At 41.9% G+C, this 22,030-nt stretch overlaps 2 protein-coding genes across 12 annotated transcripts in view; one reads left to right on the top strand and one right to left on the bottom strand.

The window, feature by feature from the left end:
* LOC6544188 (band 7 protein CG42540) overlaps window positions 1–2,333 on the top strand; it is a 38,238-nt gene extending 35,905 nt beyond the window's left edge. For all 6 annotated transcript variants that reach the window (XM_026977436.1, XM_026977434.1, XM_015158352.2 and 3 more), the window contains one exon: window positions 20–2,333. In XM_026977436.1, the coding sequence (XP_026833237.1) occupies window positions 20–349 (330 nt within the window). In that variant the 3' untranslated portion in view covers window positions 350–2,333. The remainder of the gene's footprint in view (window positions 1–19) is intronic.
* Window positions 2,334–2,934: 601 nt separating this feature from the next.
* Window positions 2,935–22,030, bottom strand: part of LOC6544189 (tyrosine-protein kinase Src64B) — a 33,586-nt gene continuing 14,490 nt past the window's right edge. For 4 of the 6 annotated variants that reach the window (XM_026977432.1, XM_026977428.1, XM_026977429.1 and 1 more), the window contains 5 exons: window positions 8,121–8,963; window positions 6,097–6,313; window positions 5,713–5,966; window positions 5,338–5,645; window positions 4,213–5,275 (listed from right to left, as the gene is read on the bottom strand). In XM_026977432.1, coding sequence (XP_026833233.1) covers window positions 4,661–5,275; window positions 5,338–5,645; window positions 5,713–5,966; window positions 6,097–6,313; window positions 8,121–8,385 — 1,659 coding nt within the window. In that variant the 5' untranslated portion in view covers window positions 8,386–8,963 and the 3' untranslated portion in view covers window positions 4,213–4,660. Of the gene's footprint in view, window positions 5,276–5,337; window positions 5,646–5,712; window positions 5,967–6,096; window positions 6,314–8,120; window positions 8,964–9,653; window positions 9,774–22,030 lie in introns of those variants that run through there. The other 2 variants (XM_026977433.1, XM_026977430.1) reach the window with 2 other exon arrangements.

Below are 22,030 nucleotides of genomic sequence, written 5' to 3' on the forward strand. Positions count from 1 at the left end.
TGCGTTAAAACCCATGCAGACACTCAACACCATATCCGCGGAGAAGAACTCGACCATTGTGTTCCCACTGCCCATCGATTTAATAACATATTTCCTCAAGACCAACGAGGCCACCACGCAGCAGAATGCCCGAGCAGCTGCGGCTGCAATTGGCAATACACCGCCGCCATTACAACTGGCACCGCAGCAGCAGATGCAGCAGCAACAGCCCCAGTACCAACAGCCTCAGCAGCAGCAGTTCCAGCCGCAGCAGCAGCAGCAACAACAGCAGCAGCAGCAGCAGCAACAACAACCGCAGCAGCAGGACCAACTCTACCAGCAGGGGCAGCAGATCTCATCAGCCATGTAAATCAGCTTAAGATCACAAAAGATTCGGCCTCGTCGACTCCAAAATGTCCTGCACAATGTGGGAAGAAAATCCTGTTGACGAGATTGCATAAATGTACTTCGGGGATATGTATCATATACGCATTTCCTTCGAAGAAATGCATATACCAATATCGATAGGAAAAGGGTTTTTGAACGCGCTCTTTTGTCCAGTCGACAATATTGCTTCTCATTTTCAAAGGCTAGTTGGCTCTGACGACCAGCTTAAAAATGTGTATCTCAAATTCCCCTATCCCTCCCCCCGAGATGCACATTTTAGAGTTAGTTTCCTTTTGGGAATGAAAGCTGGATATGTATTTTTTGTTAGGGAATGTTAGGGTATGCAATGCATTTGCCTGGGGTTATTAAGCAACAGTTCAAAATAAAATTGTGCAGAGCATTTCAAATAAAAACCAAAAAAAAAAAAACAACCAACGGAAACAACGATTCAAAAGAATCAAAAATCTTAGTTCATAACACCGATAAGTGCGATTCGAATGCGTTAGCCGACTGCGGATCCTTCAAGAAACACACGAGGGATCTGAGGTCAAGTAGATACAAAGATACAAACCTAGACTAGTTTCATACGAGGCGAAAATAGAGTTTAATATTTGTAGCTTTACGACCAGAGGATGCAATTCTAAATATTAAATGTAGGATCTAGAGGTGCATCTCAAGTTTACCACACCGCACAAAAATCAAAGTAATATACTTACAGCCTGCAAATAACTATTCAAATCACACCATTTCATGTGCGGTCGTTCAGGTGAAAATTCTAAAACCAACCAGTTTTGAAAGTCTCGAATTATGAAATTTGAAATAGTCAAAAATGGTTGGTTTGGTTTTGTCTTTTCAACAACTGGGCGAGCCACAGATTATTGTTTTTCACTCAATATTCCGCGAAGGTCCGTTTCCTTACATGCTAGTTAAAAGTTAAAGCATTTTACCTCCGATGCTAGTTAAGTTAAAGGATTTTGTTACTTTTATTAGGTATTTTATTAAACAACCTCTCATTTGGAAATTTAATGAATTAGCTGTACTAAGAAAACGGGCCTTCGATGAACAAAATATCCCATAGAATTGTTGACGAATGCGTTTTGTAAATGTTTATCAGTAAGATGGTTACCCTGTTAATTATGGATGAATCTGATGACTTGAGATATTGCTGTATACTTAGCTATGCAAATTTACCTTTAAGACGTGATCAGGTTAGTCCGTATAAAATAGAGTTACTGTTGTTCAAAACCAATTAAAACTTTATAGGACTTTAATAACTCTCATTATGAACAGTTGTACTCATATGGTACACCCAACATTCCTACAACTAATACAACTGTTAATCTGTTTCCCCTGGAGTAGATCCAGGCATCTAGACGATTTGTTTGATCTAATGGGTTTAGATAGCTTTTGCAAGTTGCCTAAACCCATGCTAACAGATCAAATCAAATAGTCAGCAACATTCGTAGGTCCAAATTACGAATGCCAAACAATAAATAAGAGTAATACGAATTTATTGTACATACAATAAACAAATAGATCAATTAAGCCGTAAAGAACTGTTTTATTCATTGACACATTAATTAATATTGTAAACTCGTAACGGATATACACCACACATCATACACAAACACAGGAAGTAGAAGAAACGTCTCGTCTCTCTCGAAGTAGAAACTGTCTACTTAAATGCGACTAAAGCTAGTTGTTGATCAAAGAAATGCAAGTTGAAAGTAAAGTGCATTTGCAGCACAGAAACGTTTACTTTTTAGAGCACTTCATGGATTACGAAAAAGAGTTATTGAATTAATAATATATACATATACAAGCATAACGAACTACATATTATGTACAATTTTGCCTTTGAAAATTTTTAAACAGAAACGATTTCATTATCCACATACAATTAGATATATGTGTAAAGGAACAATAAAATTTCTTCAACTTTTTTGGTATCCAAAAGAGCAAAAACAACAAAACGAGTCGTGAGTTTTATTTATCATTGTTTCAATCATGAAATTAAAATTTCCAAAGTGGTAAGTTTCAAACATATTTTAAGAGAAGGTAAAAAACAAGGTTTTAATGATGAAGTAAAATACGCAATACGAAATTAAGAAAGCCTCAATAAAACAACCGGTTTTTAGTTATTACATATTTGTCAATTTTATTAGTTATTATCATTATTATTTGTATTATGCATTACACACCTAACCGACTTAACGGACACATTTCTATCATTTTACATCAGCTAAATTCAGTTTTCATTCATATTTGAATCTGCGTGTTGAACCATTACCCGCAGTACATGACAATTCGCAGTTGTTTTTCTACAATTATTCATCAGACATTGCTATTCGTGTGTTATCAGGCAAAAACCGCTGTCAGCGCATGCAACACGCCTACCCAGGCAAAAGGCTGAAAAATTTTAGAAATCTTTCAATTTGATTGCCGCAGTTTGTATAAAATTTTTATTTTTGTTCTTGTTGTGGTTAATGCCTCGCGTGCCACTTGCGCCGCCAATGGCTGTTGTTTTTCAGCTGCCACAAAATCATTCATTATTAGTTCGGTATTATCTTCAATTAAATTTCTCGTTTATTTCTACACGTTATGTCAAGTTTATATACAAAAATTCATCAACTACGCTAAACAATTTCAGTTTTGCCTGTGAATTATAACAATATTTTAATTAATTATTTGCAGTGATTCCGTAATTACGTTGAATGCCATTTCATACAATGATTGGTTGTTGTTGTCGTTAGTTTTAAGCGTGGTTATCCTATAAACTGATCTCTGTGTGTGTTTACGTGTGAAATGCTTTGAGTTGCCGTATAAATCTTCTTTACAAATACATATATCTCAATACGAAATGCTAAACTTTGGTTTTATGCTACAGAATGTGCACACAATGGCCAACACAATATATGCTATATGTACTATATCGATGAACGACAAACTAAAATTATAACAAAAATCAAATAAATTAAATAAGGTCTCCTCAATCGATGTTCGATTCATGTGTGTTCTAGTGTGTGGATCCGTTCGTATCAGTCATCTAGAAGCTAAGATAGATGTGTGTTCTGTGTGGTTGATTGGTTGATACATTGATCGTTATCGTCTGATAATTTGCATTTGAAACCCTTAAGATAGCAGTTTATCCGTATGGCTTGAGTCGGGCTATTGATTTGGGCTGCACACGCAAGGAACAGCAGGTCTGGAGAGGAACTAAATGCGGGCCAACGCTGCAGGTTATACATCAATAGATATATCTAGACTACATGGACAGTGCCCAATTGTGTTGCTTGTGCTTAAGTATACGAACAAGGAATAAACAATAATTTTGGCATAAACTTAAATGTACTATAAACATTCATTGGTTCAATTGCTAACAACGAAATATGTCAAATGCGTTTTTCTCTCCTATTCATTGATTTGTACAAAATGCAATTTTCGCTTTCCTTACTTTTTTTTTCTAGCCTCACCTTCTCGAGGAAGAAGCAACATATTATGTTTTGGGTGATAGATCGTGTAGATTTCTGACTTGGAAGTAGAGACGAGGGGTGGACGCCACCTTATAAGTAAATGCCATCATTGGAGTTTCTCATTAGCAACAATTTGTTTTGCGTAAACTTGCGATTTCTTGATACGGGTTGATTGAGTCAAATAATACTTGGCTTAGTCGATAGTCGTGTGTGTGGAAAGTATCAGAAGAAAGTATTCAGCAGAGGGAGGTTAAGATCAAAAAGTTCTAGTTGTAGATTGGATTGGATTGTTTATACATAAAACCTAAGCACCGATTAAAGTAGCGTTAAATTGTAGCTGTATTCGATTTGAAATTCAATAGAGTTGCTTCAATTTCTTTCTTGCTCTGTTCTTGATTTCTTGGTATCATTTCTCGGCTCCTTACTTTTTCTGCTTAAGCTTAAAAAACTAGTTAAATACTTTCTATTTCCATAGTACATACAGTTAGGTATATAAATTATAAAATAGTTTTGCGTGTAAAATATAAAATTTTGTTTTCCGATCTTAGATTTTTTTTTTGTTTGTTTTGTCGATTTTTTGTTTGTAGTTGGTTTCTGAATTGTTTAGATACGCTTAAACACATACATATACCATACATATAGAGTTCATGTGTGTTGGTTGGTTGGTATGCAACTATGCCATTAAAAAGTCTTAAGAATTATAGTAAATATGCATATAAATGTATAATATATGTATAACTTTATATACTATATATATATCGTACGTGTGTGTATGCGTGTGAGAGAGTGTAGGTGATGTGTGTGATTAGGCTGGACTCTGTTTAGTCTTGCACCTCTCGATACGGCACCTCCGACGTGACCGAGAAGGACTCGAAGTAGTGGTTCAAGAACTCGAATGTCGGCCGCTTCTCGGGCACAGCATCCCAGCACTGGAGCAGCAGCTGATAAATGTTGTCCGGGAAGTAGTGATTCGTTGGCTTCGGCATGCGGAAACCGCGCTCGATGTTTTCAATCACCTCGCGACTATGCATGCCCGGATAGGGCACTTGTCCGTACGTGAACAGCTCCATCAGCAGAATGCCATAGGACCACACGTCCGACTTGATCGAGAACTTGCCGTAGATGATCGCCTCGGGCGCCGTCCACTTGACCGGAAACCGGGATCCCTGCTTGGGGCAGTACTCGTCATCCGCGATAACACGCGCCAATCCAAAATCACAAATCTTCGCCACATTATTCTCTCCAATCAGCACATTACGGGCTGCCAGATCGCGATGGATGAGCTGCTTGGACTCCAGATACTCCATGCCGCTGGCCACCTGGGTGGCTATGTAGATGAGATCCTCGAAGTGCAAGTAGCGGCCATCGCCCTCGCGCAAGAAGTCCAAAAGACTGCCCTTGGACATGTACTCCTGCACGATATAAATGGGCTCCTCCTGCAATGGATTCATACTTCATGTTACATACACATCAATCAAAATATATTTATAGCACTTACCTGCGAGCAAACAGCATACAGGGCCACCAGGCGGTTGTGGCGGAACTTCTTCATAATCGCGGCCTCCTGGAGGAAGGCAGCCGTGGACATGGTACCTTCACGCAAGGTTTTGACCGCTACATCGATGCTGTTGCGCCACTTGCCGTAGAAGACCTCGCCGAAGTTGCCGCGTCCCAGTTTGCGCAGCAGCTGAATCTCCGAGCGCGGAATCTCGTACTTATCACGCAGCTCCGGACCCAAGTCCCACATCTGGGGCTGCGGTTTGGGGCAGGGACGCGACAATATGTGACACAGGCCAAGAGCGTTTTCTTCAGAGATGGGGAAATTAATAAATAGGTTTTAGAGTCCCACACTGTTCGAAATCTTTATACTCACTGCTGTATGCCATGACCAAGGCCTGAAGCGAGGGGAACGTCTGATTGGTGGCAATGTAGTAGCCGCCGTTATCCAGCGGCTTGATACGGTAGTGCTTCACATGGTATCCACGTCCGTCCTCCCAATCCTTCACGGACAGCGAGTAGCCATTGGGATTGTGCTCTGAAGGTCGCACGAGGAATGTGCCACGAGGATTCTCCTCGGCCAACAGCAACTTGTCCGCCTCCTTTCGTAGCACGTTCTCAAAGAACCAGCTGGCAATGGAAGAGGTTGTTTAATTTTAAAGCATAAAACTTGGTTAAGATTGTAGAGATCCTGCTTAGCTCTTGTATAAAGTAAAGTAAAGTACAAATATCCGAATTTGTAATATATACAGGCACTTACTCTTCGCTGTTAACGCTGCGCTCCTCCGCCACAAAATTGAGCGGGATGAGGCCCTCCTGCCGGGTGGTTAGGTTCACGACGCGCCACCAATCGGACTCGGTGTCGTCGATGACCTCCATGCGGTCACCCTTCATGAAGCTCAGATCGGATTCATCGCGGGATTTATAGTCGTAGAGGGCCACGACAACGCGCTTGAGCACGACGCCAGGAACACCGGCTGGAAGCATGGAAAAAAAAAAAGTGTAAGGGATGAGGCAAGAGAGGTCGAGTCGAGTTAGTGGCAATTTTCGTCTGGCTGGGCAAATTTGATTTGCGTCCTTAAATTGCAATTTATGGCGACAAATTGGGAAATAATATTTTTTTTTCTACTTTCCGTGCCTATTTTGACTAACCAATTTGCCTGCCATGACCGAAACTTAATTAGAATCTAATGAGTTAAAGTATGGGCGTGTTGAGGCGGGTTGAGGGTGCCAAATGCAAATTGCAAATTGGATAGCATACTGTTCTGGGGGCCGGGGCCATAAACAACGAAACAATTTTCATTTTGTGCCCCGACAAACGCTGCCAAGCCACAATTTTTGGCACTGACTTGCATTTGGCTAATTGATTTAGCTCGCATCGAGGCAACGCATAAATAAACTGCTCTCGCCGCTTGCCAGTTCAGTTGCCTTGGCCGCTCGCTGCCCTCCATTGCAACCTCCGCCTCCCTCCACACCACTTTTTGACCCTTCTGGATCGCCGAACCCCCATCACCATCACCACGCCCAGGCCAAATGCCGAATGCAAAGTTCGTGCTGACAAAGTCGGCACAAATCACTGGCCAAGCACTCAACCTCTCGATGGGTTTACACGACCTAAGCGGCTTTACGGCCATATATGCTATAAGGCAGTACTGTCATGTCACGGATAGAAATGCCAGCGGTTAATCGGATGCCGGCGAGGTCTGCCTTCTCAACAAAAGACAGGTCAGATCAAAATAATACCGCCAATGTGACAGTTTTTTAAAGAAAAACCTTAAGCTGTTGAATTTTTACATTTTAATAGTTGTATATGTTGCAACAAAACCTAAAGGTTCCTAAGAGTACTTAAAGAGCTAACGACTTCATAGTACGCTTGGCATAAAAATGTGTGCTTCCTTTAAGCGATACCCCCTTTATTTGCATTGCTAATTTCTTTACCCCTTGAATTTCCTGTACTTACAGGAACCTTACAATTTTCTTGTGCAAATATAGCAAAAAGCCCCTGCCCTGCTGCTGGCAACTTGAAAACCTCCTTCCCAGCTGCAACTCCTTGCCAAACTCCCTGGGGTCTCGTAAACGCAATGTCGTGTCATATGGAATGCAATATCGCCGTCAAGGTGGCATTAAACAAACACCAACCCGACCCCCTTCCTTCCTTTTCTGGGCCACGCACCCGAGAAGTGGTCAAGGTTAACGACTCTCATCGCATTACCACTGCAAATATGAGAATTGCGCTGCCACCTGGCAAATGACTTGACTCCACCTCTGAACCTCCTGGGAGGGGAACTCTAATTATGGCAGTGGGGTATTACGGAGCCCGGCACTGGTGACTTGGATGAACGCTGGTTATGTGGCAGGTTAGTTAGTTAGCTGGCTGGCTGCCTGCCTGCCACATTATGCAAACACAAGGCCAACTAGCGGGTAAAAGCCAATCTCTGTGGCAGGCAAAAAGTCAAATTGCTAATTAAAAGCTGGAATTATCACTCCACCCACGGCCCAGGGGAGACCAACAGCCAACAGCTAATAACTAATGCATGATAATACTTAAGCAAACAGTGAAAATCCAACAGCGGTAGCTTCATTTATATGAATTTGGTTAGGCGCGTGAATGAATGGCAAAGGATTTAAAACATCATGACTTCGATTCTCTGACTAAAGTCTGGTAGAATCCTAAGCGAACTAACTATAAGCCGTACTATATTAAAAAAAACTAATTAAAATGCATCATACAAGTCATAGATTCTGGTACACGTACTGTAATTACTAATGGATGAAAGTACTCACTTGGTGTGGTGCGAGGTCGGATGATGTCAACGCCGCCCTTTCCGCCGATTTTCAACGGACCCCGATGATTGGGATCGGGGGTGTAGCGCGAGTCCAGGGAGCCCCCGTTGTTGTGCTTCTGGCCGAGAACGCCGCCCATGTTGCCGCCGCCGCTGCTGTTGATGTGCGTCTGGCCAAAGGTGTAGTCGGATTTCTTGTAGCCCCCAGTGGGATAGGCCAGTGCCAGTTCCTGATCCTGTCGCTTGCTGCAGCATTTGTTGCCCATGGCTTATGCAAGTGTCTCCTGGCGTGAACTCTTGATCTTGAGCTTTACGTGGCGGTTTTGGGGTCGTGGGCTAATGTTATATTATTATTATTATGTATATATATATATGTATATATGTTCCTAAGTTTTGTTCAGCTTTAGATCAGGCAACACATATTTGGCAATTAACGAGTTGTCCTTAACAGTAATTAAAAAGTTGTTGCAGCCCTTCTGTTTCGTATTTATGTTGTTCGATTACTTTATAGTAAGTAGTTTAAGCTATCAGTCAAGTTGGGTTCTGTGTTGGGCCCCTGCCTTAATTTTGCATCAAAAGCTGCAATTGGAGGGCATTTGCATTAGTTCATCTATCAACTGCTATCTGTGTGATGATCTCCTTGTTGGCCGAGCTGCAAAAACGCATTTCGTTCTGGATTTATATATAAAAAGTAGCCAGTAGCCGGTTGGCAGTTGCTGATGCATTCACAGCTGCAACTGCTGCTCCTTGATTGGGTTGATCCTTGCGGTCTGGTTCTGAGTCCTGCCAGCAATTTCAGCCAGCGACCGTCTGCACATTGCTGGCCGTCCTGGTCGTCAGTCACCTGTGAGCCAAAATGGGAGCAAACAAAGTGGAGAAAACCAAAATTAGTTAGTGTTAATAAATATTCATTAAATAAACATTTTCGCCCAGACAAAGGAATGCGAGCAGTCCACTGACCCGTGTCCACTCAGCCGGACGACAGTTGCCTTTTGCCAATTGTCCGACATCCTGTGGCTTCCTAAACGTTTTTGGCACATTATTACACTTGACTTGGCCGGCAGGCGAATTCAGTTTATGCACTCAAATCCCCTAGTATGTCCTACCATAGCTGCTATGGGTTCATCAGCCCCTTTTGTACTAGAGATGCCCACAGATACGAATATCAAATTAAATAGAACTTGTCAGATTTAATTGGCTTAATTCGTTCTGCTTTTGAATTTACCTATTTGTTGTATATTCTGTGTTGACTGGTATCTCTGCAATTGTCATTAGAATTTAATTTGCGCTACTGTCATATAACTTTTAATTGGCATTCTGTACCTTGCCTCATTAAAAGGTATATATAAAACAAACAATTACATTGGCATTTAATTATGACTTTCCATTTATAATAAGCAAATGGATAAATTGAAGTTCTTCAAATGAAAATTAATATATTCCGTTAAAACAAAATATCTATTTCAATGTCATATTTATTCTGATATTTAATGACTTCTTCAGAATGTGGATATGTTTTTTGAATCACACTCACATTTAACTCAATTAAGATCCCCAAGAGGTAACACTACACCTCGCCAGCAAAACTCATCACTCTCGTCTGCCGGAGGGCAATAGTTGCACACAACCATTCGACGATGCCACAGTGACCACAATACATGTACAGCAAATGCAGCAGCAACATCAACCGCTGCAACAACTGCAGCAGCAGCAGCAGCAGCCATTTGAAAGGATGCCAGCTGGGCAGGCTCAACTTCACTCCGCCGCAGCCATTGTCTATTGACTCAAGCCTGGCAGGCATCTGTTTATTGTTCAATTGGATAATTATGGTCTCCGATGCAGAGTCGAGGATGCGGCTGCGAATGAGGATGAGGATGGCATGGGCGTGTTGTGCTGTTAGGCCAAGGTTGAACCACTCGATGGCCCGGCTCTTCCTGCGCTGAGGACACTCCCCTGACAATCTAGATTGCTGCTGCAGTTTCGAATTTTAATTGTTATTGTTGCGCATTTGTTGTGTGTGCGCAGCTGGCATGAAATTGTCGCTATGCTGGCAGTTGCCAGGATGCATTTGCGGCATTAGCTAATATCCTGACATTGTTCCGGCCCGCCTCGCATGGCGTGCCGTCAATTATTAAAGCCATGTTAAGTCCTAGACTCAAGTGAGCTCTTGGCAGACAAAGAAAGTGCCTAGGAAGATGGGACAATTAGTGGATCATCACCCCTTAAGTAAGCTAATTTACACAGATTCAGGCGCTATCTTTTTAAGGTTGAATAAAAACCTATCAAAATGATGCTATAAAAGTTGATTAGTTGTTTCCAGTGCATTGTGCATTAGCGCCAAAATGCCAACCAAAATAAAAATGGTGAAAAGTGCTGTCGACTTGACAGTGACTGGAGTGTGGAAATTGTGCCAGGACATTTAAAATGTCTGCGTTTTGTCGGCGCGACGTCTGCATTTAGTGTCCCCTCAACTTGATAAACATACACAACGTGTGGCGCTTTAAAATCCGCCAACAACAAGCACAAAAGTTTGAATGGATTTGCGTTCGTTTGCCCATAAAAAGTCAAAGTTTGTTTTTCGGCGAGTTCATGAACCCGTCCGCCCAGCAACAACAGCAAAAACAACTGCGAAAAGTTCCACGGGGGTCAAGCAACCTTTACTTTTTGGGGTCGAAGTGAACGAAACGGAGTAGCCAGCATTGAAGCTGCAATAATGTTGGGAAATTCTATACAATTATGTACGTGGCTTTACGAGATGTACTTTAAAAGTCAGTGACTGGATTATTTTTTACTACCCATCGCGTTCAACAAAGAAAGAGCAACAGTTGATGGGCTGGCGATGGGATAAAGTGATAGGGTAATATGCTAATAATGTTATCAACAGCTTGTAAAGATGAATGAGTGTCCTTCATTGTTGTTGAACAAAGTGTGTCTACGATGTATACAAACTATATAATAGTTATAGTCGTACTTCGGAATCTAATATACTCATCCTAAAACACTTTTTCTATTGAAATCATGAGTACTTTTATATATTTCATTTACGTGTCAGTTTTGTTTAGGGTATAAACAATGTTTATGTTCTCAAATTTTAATGCCATAAAATTTCTCTCCATAACATTATTCACACTTCAACTCGGTTTGTGCCCAGAAGGACAGGTGACACACTGGGGCTATGGAGACTGTGCCGCAAAAACGAGCGATTTATGACCCCAACGCAGTGGTGTATCAAAAACCGAAAGCAAATGGTCGATTGGGGATTGCGGGCAAAGAGTTGGAATCGAAAAAGTATACGAATATATCATAGCTGTTGGGTTGATGGCCAGCAAATGAAAAGCAGAGTTGCCGGTTACCAATTCTCGGGGTTTCCACAGCTGACAGCGATTCGGTTTCACTTCTGTGTGTGTGTGACATGAAAATGTAATTTTCTAGTTTACTTTTGGGGGGGTTTTGGGGCGTACACACGTAGAGTGTATTGTGTGTTGTGGGTTGTGGGAGGGCTGTGTTGTTGCACACGAGCAATAAATAACTATTGTTGAAGTTGACAAAACTAAATGAATACTTAATTGGATATTGCGGCTTTGAATGCGCTACAAAGTCGGCAGCACGAATGTGATAACTTGGATATTATGATGGGTCTTTGCTTGTGTCAAGATGGAAATAGAAAATATTGGGTCAACAAATAGAGTTCCACAAGCCAATTAAAACTAATTTAAGGAAATTTGGGGCAAATATAAATCAAAGTGTCCATGTATCGTAATCACTACCGCTCCATTTATAAATTATATTTAAAGTTATAAAAAAGTTAATCAAGGTTCTTGAATTTATTCAATTTATTCCGGCCTAGTTTCGCATAATATTTCCTGCTGATCCCTGGCATTTTAAACCAGCCGTTTGAACTACATTGTGGCCAAATTAACAATGTGCCCCCAAAATAGTTGCGGAAATGGTCTCACCACTGCCTAATAAAATCAAATATTATGCAAAAAAGAATGTGATTCCCCTGGGGAGACCCAAAACCAACCGCATGTCAGGCCAAATCCTCGAGGACATAAAGGCATTAACTGTAAATGCCGTAATGCCGTCATTTCCCGCTGACAGTCCTACACACACACACACACACACACACACACTCTGAGAAATGTGGAGCGTCTTTGATAAGGGGCGGTTTTTGGGGGTGGTTGCTGCAGAATGGAAATGGAAAATGGTTCTGTTTCGCCCACATTTTTTTATTGCGCTCCATTATTATTATACCGCATCCCCACCATCGCCTGCGTCCGTCCTTCGTCAGCTGTAGCCACATTGTTGCCTACTTAAAAAGTCAATTTGTGTGACGTCCTCGTTGTCATCCTGTTGCCGTGGATGTGTGGATGTGTAGATGTGGATGTGAATGTGGATGCCGATGCCGCGCCGACCAATTTCCCCACCGACTTTTGTCTTATCTGTGCGTTCAACCCGGAGTGACACAGTCGTTCACCTTTAAGCGTCACGTGCTATCGATTAGTCGTCCTATAAAGGAATTTCCCGAATAAAGTAAAATATACACGGACATCTGTTGGTGCGGAAGGGAAATGTGTAACAGTGAAATTGCCTTCGTCTAAGTAATGAAGAGCACAATAAATTCTCGATTTATGTATATCTAGTATACCAGGGTAGGCTCTATAGATTAAATGAAACTACTATCTATCCGAGTGACGTTGACGTGACATCGAAATTGAATTTGTTGCATAAAACATTAGAATTAAACCGTTCGACTGGCTTCCATGCTCGTCGCTTTAATATTAAATTGCACTTTACTTTAGAACGCCATAAATAAATGAAAACATAAATATATCATAGTGTTTATTGGCACGTACTGTAAGCTCTTCCTCACCAGCAAACAAATAACAATTTTTATACATTTATCCTTGTTTGTGTGGAGTCATTAATAATGCATCAAGGGAAAAGTTCACAAAAAACAAAAAAAGGAATTGGTATTAAAAGCAGCATGTTGATAAAATTATGACATTTCACGAAAATTAAATTGGTTATCAGACAAGCGAAATATTTTGTAGCCAATTACGAATTAAATACCATTTATTTAAAGGTATTTAATTGGAAAAAATTACTGGTACAACTCAAATACGTAAGTGTAATTCATGACTATCAATTTACAGGAAATTATTTCTTTGAAGTTGGAATTAATTGAACATTGTCTGTGGATGTCCAAATTGAAATAGAGAGCAAATGAACGAGCACATAAATTAAGCTAATTTATGCCATAAGCAAATGGGAAGTTGACAGCCAGATATAAGGGACCAATCAATTTATTTATGCAAGTATCTATTACCAACTCCCTCGAACTCTTGGCACGGATCAGATCTGCCCGACAGATTCTATTTACGACGGTCTGGACTTGGCACTGTAGCGATTTCCGTTCCCTGCCTCCGAGAGCATTAAACAAATGAACTAGAAGCAATATTCATAAGCCAGAGCACTGAAAGCCTCCCCCACATCGACAACACGGAGAAAAACTAGTATTAAGGGTGCTACATAAAGTGATTATCCCCTTGAAACTACCAAATTAGATACTTTATTGTATCAAAAGTAATTTTTATACAAAGCTTTCCTCGGCATCATTATGTTAATTACCATTTTGTAACAATTAAAAAAAAAACATATTTAGTATTTATAATCCTATTTGAGATCTTCAAAAAAGGTTTTCGCTCAAGTGTAGATACATTAATATGGTTTTATGTACACTGACCGACTTCAGGGCCAGTGTGACAAGTTCATGTGACAAAAATCAATCAGATGGCGTGAGCAGCCGCAGCCATATGGAGATTAAAGTTATATATATGGACTGGGCGAGAAAAACTGGGGGAAGTTGGAGGTTGAAGGGAGAGCTTTATAGTTTGTATGCACAATTAAAAAAAGTCACGTACTTGGACAAGAAAAGAGTACACAATAACTAAAAACAACGCGAGAGATAAAATCAAAAATTGCATGGAAAAAAGCGTTATTATTCTGTACACCCTGCAGTAAATAAGGGCTTTAAGTGCTGTGCGAAACCAGCATAAAAGTAATTTTCAGCCTTTCCTTAAATTTCATTGAATCCCATTTAATCTAGGCCATGCCAACCATAAAGCAGAGCTCCAAGTAGGGTATCCCTAGGGTTTTATGTGGCCAAAGCTTGCAGTAGGGTATTCCCAGTGGCTGGCTGGTTCAGATTTGCAGATTTATTTGCACAATCCCGGATTCCCAGCAGGCCGCCGAAGGGTTATGAAGAAAAAAGAGGAGCCGAAGGAACGTGTTTTGTCTAGGGCGCCTTTTTGGGGGCGTGACCTGCTTGTAACGCACAATTTCACGCAGTTTCTGTTGTTGCCTGTGAACGTGAGGGTTATGAAAGGGAAAACCGTGGAAAAAAAGTTAAAATTGAAGGAAATAGCTTCGGAACTGAATGGGTGATGTCCTTTCCCACCGAACTAAACAGAAATCCCGATAAATCGACTTACTACACATTCATTAACTGTTCTTCTAAATATTTGCACTCGATTGATATATTTTATTGGAATTTTATTCCTTTGATTATACCCTGAAAGCCTGATGAGAGGATATAGCGGGGAACCGGAAGTGCGGCGTTATCATACCGCATAACACTGAATCCGAGATGGGGTGTTGCCTCCAATGATGAGCGCGTGTGTTCTGTGGTCTGGGTTTGTCAACCTCCGCGGGGCGTTGGGCGCAAGCCATGAGCAAACAGCGAAAAGGCAGGACCCTGAAGGGAATGTAGGATGTGGAAGGGGGTGAAAGGAGGGGATGATGGGGAGGGGCGTGTTGCAACATCACGAGATGAGCTCATTACTTTAATGGGTTCCCACCTCCTCAAACGCCTGCGGTCGCGGAATGGCAACCAAACCGACAGACATCCTGTGGCTTATTCGCGTTTATTTTAATGAAATATTTGTATGTGGCTACAAGTTAAAAGTTATGATTTTTATTACAAACAAGATGGGTTGGAAGTGGGATTGTTTGGAATTAACAGGCGGCAATCCACAGACACGTAATTAGTTCGCTAAATAAAGAAGCGCTGTCAAAGGGAAGACTTGGGCGAATTTGCAAACAACCAAATATAACCCAGAAATCTAATTACCGTGTGAGAAACAACAGCGGGAATGGCAAATAAAAAAAATGGGCAACAAAATTACGGAAAGAAGGATTAAGGCGGGGTTAGTTCAGAACCGGAGTTCATTTCGTGCCAGGACGCCAACAAAAAAGGGAAAGAAAACCCGGAAAAGTTGAAGAAAAAACGGAAAACAAGTTACCGAAATGGGGGCGTGGAATGGGCGGAACGATGACGAAATCGAGCTGTTGAAGAAAAATGTGAGTCCAACACGCCGAGGGCGCAAGTAATAAAATTCTGGCCGTACAAACATGCTATAGATGACGTTTAAAGATACTCCCTCAGGAAACGAATTGGTTGCGAAAAGTTTAAATATTTTATGGGTTATAAAGAATAAAAGAACTGACCAAATTGCACCGCAAATAACTCGAGGGATTATCATGGTAATCAGTGGCGTAAGTAGCTTTATGATGGCAATTACTTGTTTTGTCATTGTTGAAGGCTTAAAAACTTAAACGCATTTTTTGCAGGATTGAAAATCCATTAAATCCTTTGGGGTTTCAGATTTCTGTATGTAAAACGATAATGGATTAAAGCATAAGATATTGATGACAATTCCAGTAGTTGTGTCAGTAAGAAACCCGATTTTCCCACCTTTTAAAGCCAACGGAATACGAAATACCAACAATTGTTGGTAGTGCAAACAGCCGTAATTTTCGTCAACAATAACACGAGTTGCCTTTTCACAGCCATGAGGAAACTTAATTGCAGGTTAAGCTGACTGCAGCGGAAGGGGATGTGGAAGTGGGTGTGGCGGACTGGCTAGCTGAACTAAAGAAAGCTCGCTGCAGTATTAAAATAATATTTGTTCGCGATTAGATGGCAGCAAACAACACCCCCAAGGACCAAGAGGACGAAGGACGTGGCAAATTACAGGCGCTCCGGGAAATGGCGATGCGGCGCCAGGACGACGACGTCGCCGTGACGAGGTGGCAATATTTACACGCTGTTTTTGTTGTTCCTGACCCCGCGACGTCAGCACTTGGCTAAAAAGGCTAAAAAGCCGCCAGTGACCAGTTAAGTGGAGGCAAAGCCCAGTCAAGCCGCTGTTACCAACGCCGTCCGATTGTCGATTGTGGAATGGCCATGACGACAGCGAAAGCCATCGCCACACACAATGGGGCATTAACGCCCGTATCCTGAATCGTGATGTTGCCACACACGCAACTCGCAAGGAATTTAATTCAGCGTGAGGAAAAGTAAATGCGCAAAATAAATGTGTAATGATCCAGAAATTAGCAGGGGCAATACTAGTGGATATAATCCAAAGTCAGACGGGATTTACTACTCCGTTCTACCCTGCTAATTGCTGTAGCTTTTTATTTTATTTTGATAAGTTAAAGGGTGTGATTAATAACTTATATTTATGTTTTCCAATACCAGCCGCATTTTCATATGTTTTTTAGTAGTTTAAATCCACTCCAACATCTGGACTTTGAGGTGGCATACCAGTATTTTTGGAAATAGCTCGCATAGTTTCAGTTTCTTGCGGTGAAGTTGTGTGTGGAGTGCAGCAATTACTCAAAGTTTTTCCCCAAATCGAAGTCTTGTAGCCATTGGCAGCTCATTTCTCATGTGGGTCCCTCGTCGCACTGCCAATTGGGTCAAGCGCGGGATTTCGACACCCAAAAGTTTTGTGAGGGACTCAACGAAGGGAAGAGGGCAGAGGGAACCGGGTGGAGCGTGGTAACTCAGCCCACCGGCTGATAAGCCATTAAGCCTCAACGGCGCTGTTGGAACAGAAGCGACCCAACAGATGCGGTCGGCTCTTATCGGACAACACAAAATTTAAACGCTCGAGAGTCGTTAGTTGACCCCAAAACCCAAAAAAGAGTGAAATGTACAAATGCATATCGATGGAGTGCATTTAATGGTCTGTGGAGGAGGTGGGCTCGCTTATCGCAGACACAGTTTTAGGTCTTTAGGGGCATTCCCCCATTCCCCCATCGCTTCGTTGGTTAGAGATGGAAATGTTTGAAGTGGCATTTCCCAGTTTGCCTTTAAAAAATACTATATTCCGTGGTTTTGACTTTGTTGAAGCTTCAACTGTGCTGATTCTCTACATGCACCATGTTAGCTTAAGAACTATCTTTTTCTAAATCATTCCATTTTTCATGTTCATTTGAAACATGTGAACACATTTTCTCCCATCGCTAGTCAACAACATATGGCAGAACGTATCACACATTTAAATCAACAAGACAAATTACCGAAAATGTAATGTCTCACCCCCCCGCATCAAACAAAATTCTTATACAACTCGGCATGTGGGCAACAATCGCGATCGAGAATCGGAGAAAGAGCCATCCTTTTCTTTTCGGTTTTTTTCTGAACGTGTTTGCTGCATTTGCATGCATAAACACATGACGTGCTCCACATTCGTGTGACATTTGTTGCGAGGGGCGGGCGGGGGCGGCGATGGGAGCTGCAAAAGTGTTACACGCAACAACTGAACAGGCAACAAAAGGGTGTCCGAAAAAATAAAAAATTGAACTGTGTATTCGGGTGCTTAGACTATGGTATACCTAGTACTACGAGAAATACCGCCAACTACTGCAGGTATCTTTAAGTTTTCCATGTTATGTAAAATCTGAAATTTGTTTAAAAAAAAATATATAAGAAACTATTAAAACTTTCCTTTACAATATTAAATGTTCAATAATTCCGATCAATGGAGCGCCAATTTTTCTTCAAATTATAAAGTTCACCTAACCCTGCATACCTCACATTCCTGATACCCTGTACAAAAGCTGAGAGGGAAAGGAAAACCGAAATGAGGCTGCAATGCCTTGTTGCCTTTTATATCGCTTCCATTGCATTTTTGGCGCAGTGCAACGCAAAGTGCGGGGCGGAAATGTGGAAAAACAGGGGAGGGTGGCAGCCGAGGGAAATTGGGGCAAAAGTGCAGCAGTGGCAACCGAAGCTGACCATGGGGGGATTATCATGGGAGCCGGGCTAAATGTCATTAGAGCCAGACTAATTGAATGGGCGATAATAAAAAATAAAAGGGGGTTGGGAGTCGGAAGGGAATGCCAGATAGTAATACCGAATAGTGAAAGTCACTGTTGGGGTCATAAATTTGCAGGAATTTAGCCTAATATGCAATTTAAATAACCATACAAATTGCTTTGCATCGAGTATGAATATTTGAAGCAAGCGGAGGCAAATTTTAACTGACTTTTCAGCTGGAAACGGAAATTTCCCCAAACATCCGACTGAAATATTTAATTTCCTACTCAACGATGCAGTCTGAGCTCCAGGCTGCCACTGATGTCATTTCTATATACGTGAGCAGACATTCTGGGGGCTGGTAAAATACTGAAGGAAATGCTTAAGTGGGAGGTGTATATAAACCCAGCCAGACATCAGACATGGTGGGAAAAGTCAGGGAGTCCCAGTCAGGTAGCAGTAACATAACGTAACATAAATAGAAAACAGCCACAAAGGCTTGACAACGCGACAAAGTTCTGTTTCTGTTTCAGCCGCCCCCACCTTCTTATGACATCCACCTCCTCATAACACCCACCTACACATTTCAGCAACCCCAGGGACATATCAGGTACATCCTGCGACACTCCAAGCAACCCCCGCAGTTGCATATGCGACAGAAATTATGAATGAAAGGAGGGAAAAGCAGAATGGCAAGAAAAACATGAGGGAAGAGAAAAATAAAAACAAAACAAATTCTTTAACTAACTGAGACTTTAACTAACATGAAATGCGCTAAAATGTACATAGATTTTTCAAATGTGTTTTATATTTTCAAGAATCATATAAAACATTCAAGGTTGCGTAGGATCTTAACTAAATTTATTACCAGAGCAGGCCAATTTGTGTTTGCTGAAGGTATTACTTCATTGTAAATTCCGAGTTGTGTCCGTCCAAGAGAGATTGCTGTCCGTTCTATAGATTCTACACATTCACACAAAACTTGCTTTGTATTTCATTTTTAATGAGTACAATTTGTGCTTTAAAACTCAGTCTCTCATTAGCATCAGTAGCAGCTACTACTTTTTGTCCCAACTTGAGAGCCACAGCAAAGTTTGTCACAAAGTTATAATGCTCTCATTAGGCTCGAGGAATATGCAAGGACATAGCCGGGTACCGGGATACAGTTGGTTCTTTGGGGGTGGACTGCGGCATTCTCTCCGGCATTCTTCCGCTCTTCTTTCCTCAACTTCAAATGCAGCAGCACACAGCGCAGCAGAACAATGCAGCTCAGTTTTAAAAGATTAAAAAATGTTCTGTGGACACCAGGAACTTCAGTATGAACGGCAGAAGGAGCAGGACTTTGGCACAGGATGCAGTCTGGGGGCATGAAACTTTTTAGCACTTTTATTGCTGCTGCCACTACAGCAAACTGTCTGAAACAGACAACAACGCCACACTTTGCCATCAGACGGGAGACAGCACAAATTGTCAGGTTGTTGACGAGTCGCTGGCTGATGTTGCTACCTTTGCTAATGTTGCTGCAGTTGCAAGTTCCCATTGCATCGCCATCGCCATCGCCATCGCCGTTGCAGCTGTAGCTGCAGTTGCAGTTGCAGTTTGCTGTCTGAATGCAGACATAAACAACAATTTAGAGGAATACAATAAACAGCCATTCTAGCGGGGAACGCAACTTGCCACTCCTGGCCTGGTCATAAAGCAGGTCTCTGACTCTATATCTTCACCGAAGACAGGGGGAGAAATACATCAAAGATACGTTTACCTGTGGCAAGCACTGGGAAAAAAATTCTAAAAATATGAACGATGAAAAATACAGGAAAAGTAAACATTCTTTGTTTTGATTTCCAAATGCCGTGCACACAATTGATCGTTCTAAAGAAACACAGAGCGATTTCATAGTTTTAGGAATTGATGGAAAGAAAATACATTACTTGAAGTGATCTTGGCCTGTTAACTTCTTGAGCGGTGAATCTCTAGCGCTGCACTTGAACAAAATTAAACTACTCATTTAAGTTGTGATTACCCGTCGCGCTGCCTCAAGTGGTCGCGAGCAAAGTGTGCTTATCAACACCAGAAAATGCAGAAAATGTGGGCGTTAAACAACCAGGGCTACCCGGGGGGAAAGTGGGTGGTGCAAGTTTAAACAAATATTTTATAGAGCACACATGATGGTGGCACTGGAACTGGCACCCAGCACCCAGCAACATGCAACCAAAAGCATCCGGAGCTTCCTCTTCAGGTGAAGCAGCAGCTGTGGGTTAATGCCGGCATTAGTGCTGCTGGTGTGGAGTGCGATGGTCTCCGTGGCTGGGAGGGCTTGACATAGTTTCAAGCGGGCGCTTAACGCTGAGTTATCTAAAATACAAACACACGCACCGGTAGTATGGCACAGGTATAAACAAACACTCACGTTCACAGGTGAAGTTGATTTATGCAACAGCTTGCCAAGGCAACTGATTTTGCACTGATAAAAACCTAGAACTGAAATGCGAATAGAACAACTAAGAGGTGCTGCGTCTTACTTTATAACCTCAATATTCAAAATGCATAATTGCAAAAAAAAACGCGTAAGTTTAGGTTAAAGTTCGGCTTGACATTTGACGTTTTTAAGCCATGTATTTACAATGACATTATTGTCTTGACCTCAAAAGCTAAAAGAAGTTTTCAGGCAAGTTCCGGTTAAAGTTAATGTTGGCTCTTGAGTACAAACACACCGATTTGACCTAAAAAAAATCTCCCAGTGCTCGGGACACACTTGCTGAGCATCATAATTTGTAAACTTAAGGCCTTTACACCTATTAAAATAAATGAGTATCAGGGTGCTGCACATGTGTTCGTTTGTTTGTGCCACTCAAAAAACTGGCAGGGCGAAATTGCATTTCATCCCACAACTGGACCAAAATGGGATGAGGATACACCGCCGCTCCTCTGGTCCGTTGCAAATTCATGAAATTTTCATCATCGTTTCATGCTGCAGTTGCAGCGTTTGCACTTATGTGCAACTATTTTATGCATGAAACCAAATAACTATCCGCCATGCACCCCAAAGTCACCGGAGGGTCAGTTCCATAACTTCATTAATGGCCAAAGAGGCAAAAGGGCTGGCCTCAACCATCGGCAAACGTGGCAAGCAATCGCAAGTTGCAACAGCGAAGTACACAAATATAATCCGCATAATTTCGTGAAGGAACGAGGCGAGAAGGCAGCCGCTTAACCTTCTCGCCTTACCCGCCTGCCACATGCGTTCCCGTCTAATTAGTCATGAAATCGGAGACCCGAGACGTGCCGAGGGTTTGTCTACGCGGCATTGAAGGGCTGCCCCAGTCCCCTTGGCCCCCACAAATCGTACACCCAACCGCCCGCCAGATGCGCTTGGCTACTTGCGGCGTGTGTCGTTCATGCATCTACCGCCACACAGCGGCGGTCACAAAAATAGAGGGTCATTAAAACCGAAAATGAGCATTAATATCAGTTGGTAATACATAATACATATTTTCACATGTTCACATGTTCACTTGGCCAACTTTAATGCATTTATACCACGTCATTTGTTAACATGATATTTGTTGCTAATGTTGATTACAGTTGACTTTTAGACGACCCCGTGCATGTGGTATGCTATTCTATTGACCTCAACTGTTTGTAACTCCTGCTGCTTCGCCCAGCATGTGGCCCAGGTGATTCGAACACATATTAACAAGGCACAACAAAAGATCCAAGGAATGCATCGTTGGAAACCCAAATGAAGTGAGGCAGGGGGACTGGCAATGCATCGATGACTTTCCCCTTTGCGGGACCTC

This window comes from Drosophila erecta, unplaced genomic scaffold (genome assembly GCF_003286155.1).
Source record: "Drosophila erecta strain 14021-0224.00,06,07 unplaced genomic scaffold, DereRS2 tig00000021-arrow-pilon, whole genome shotgun sequence".
Lineage (NCBI taxonomy): Eukaryota > Metazoa > Arthropoda > Insecta > Diptera > Drosophilidae > Drosophila > Drosophila erecta.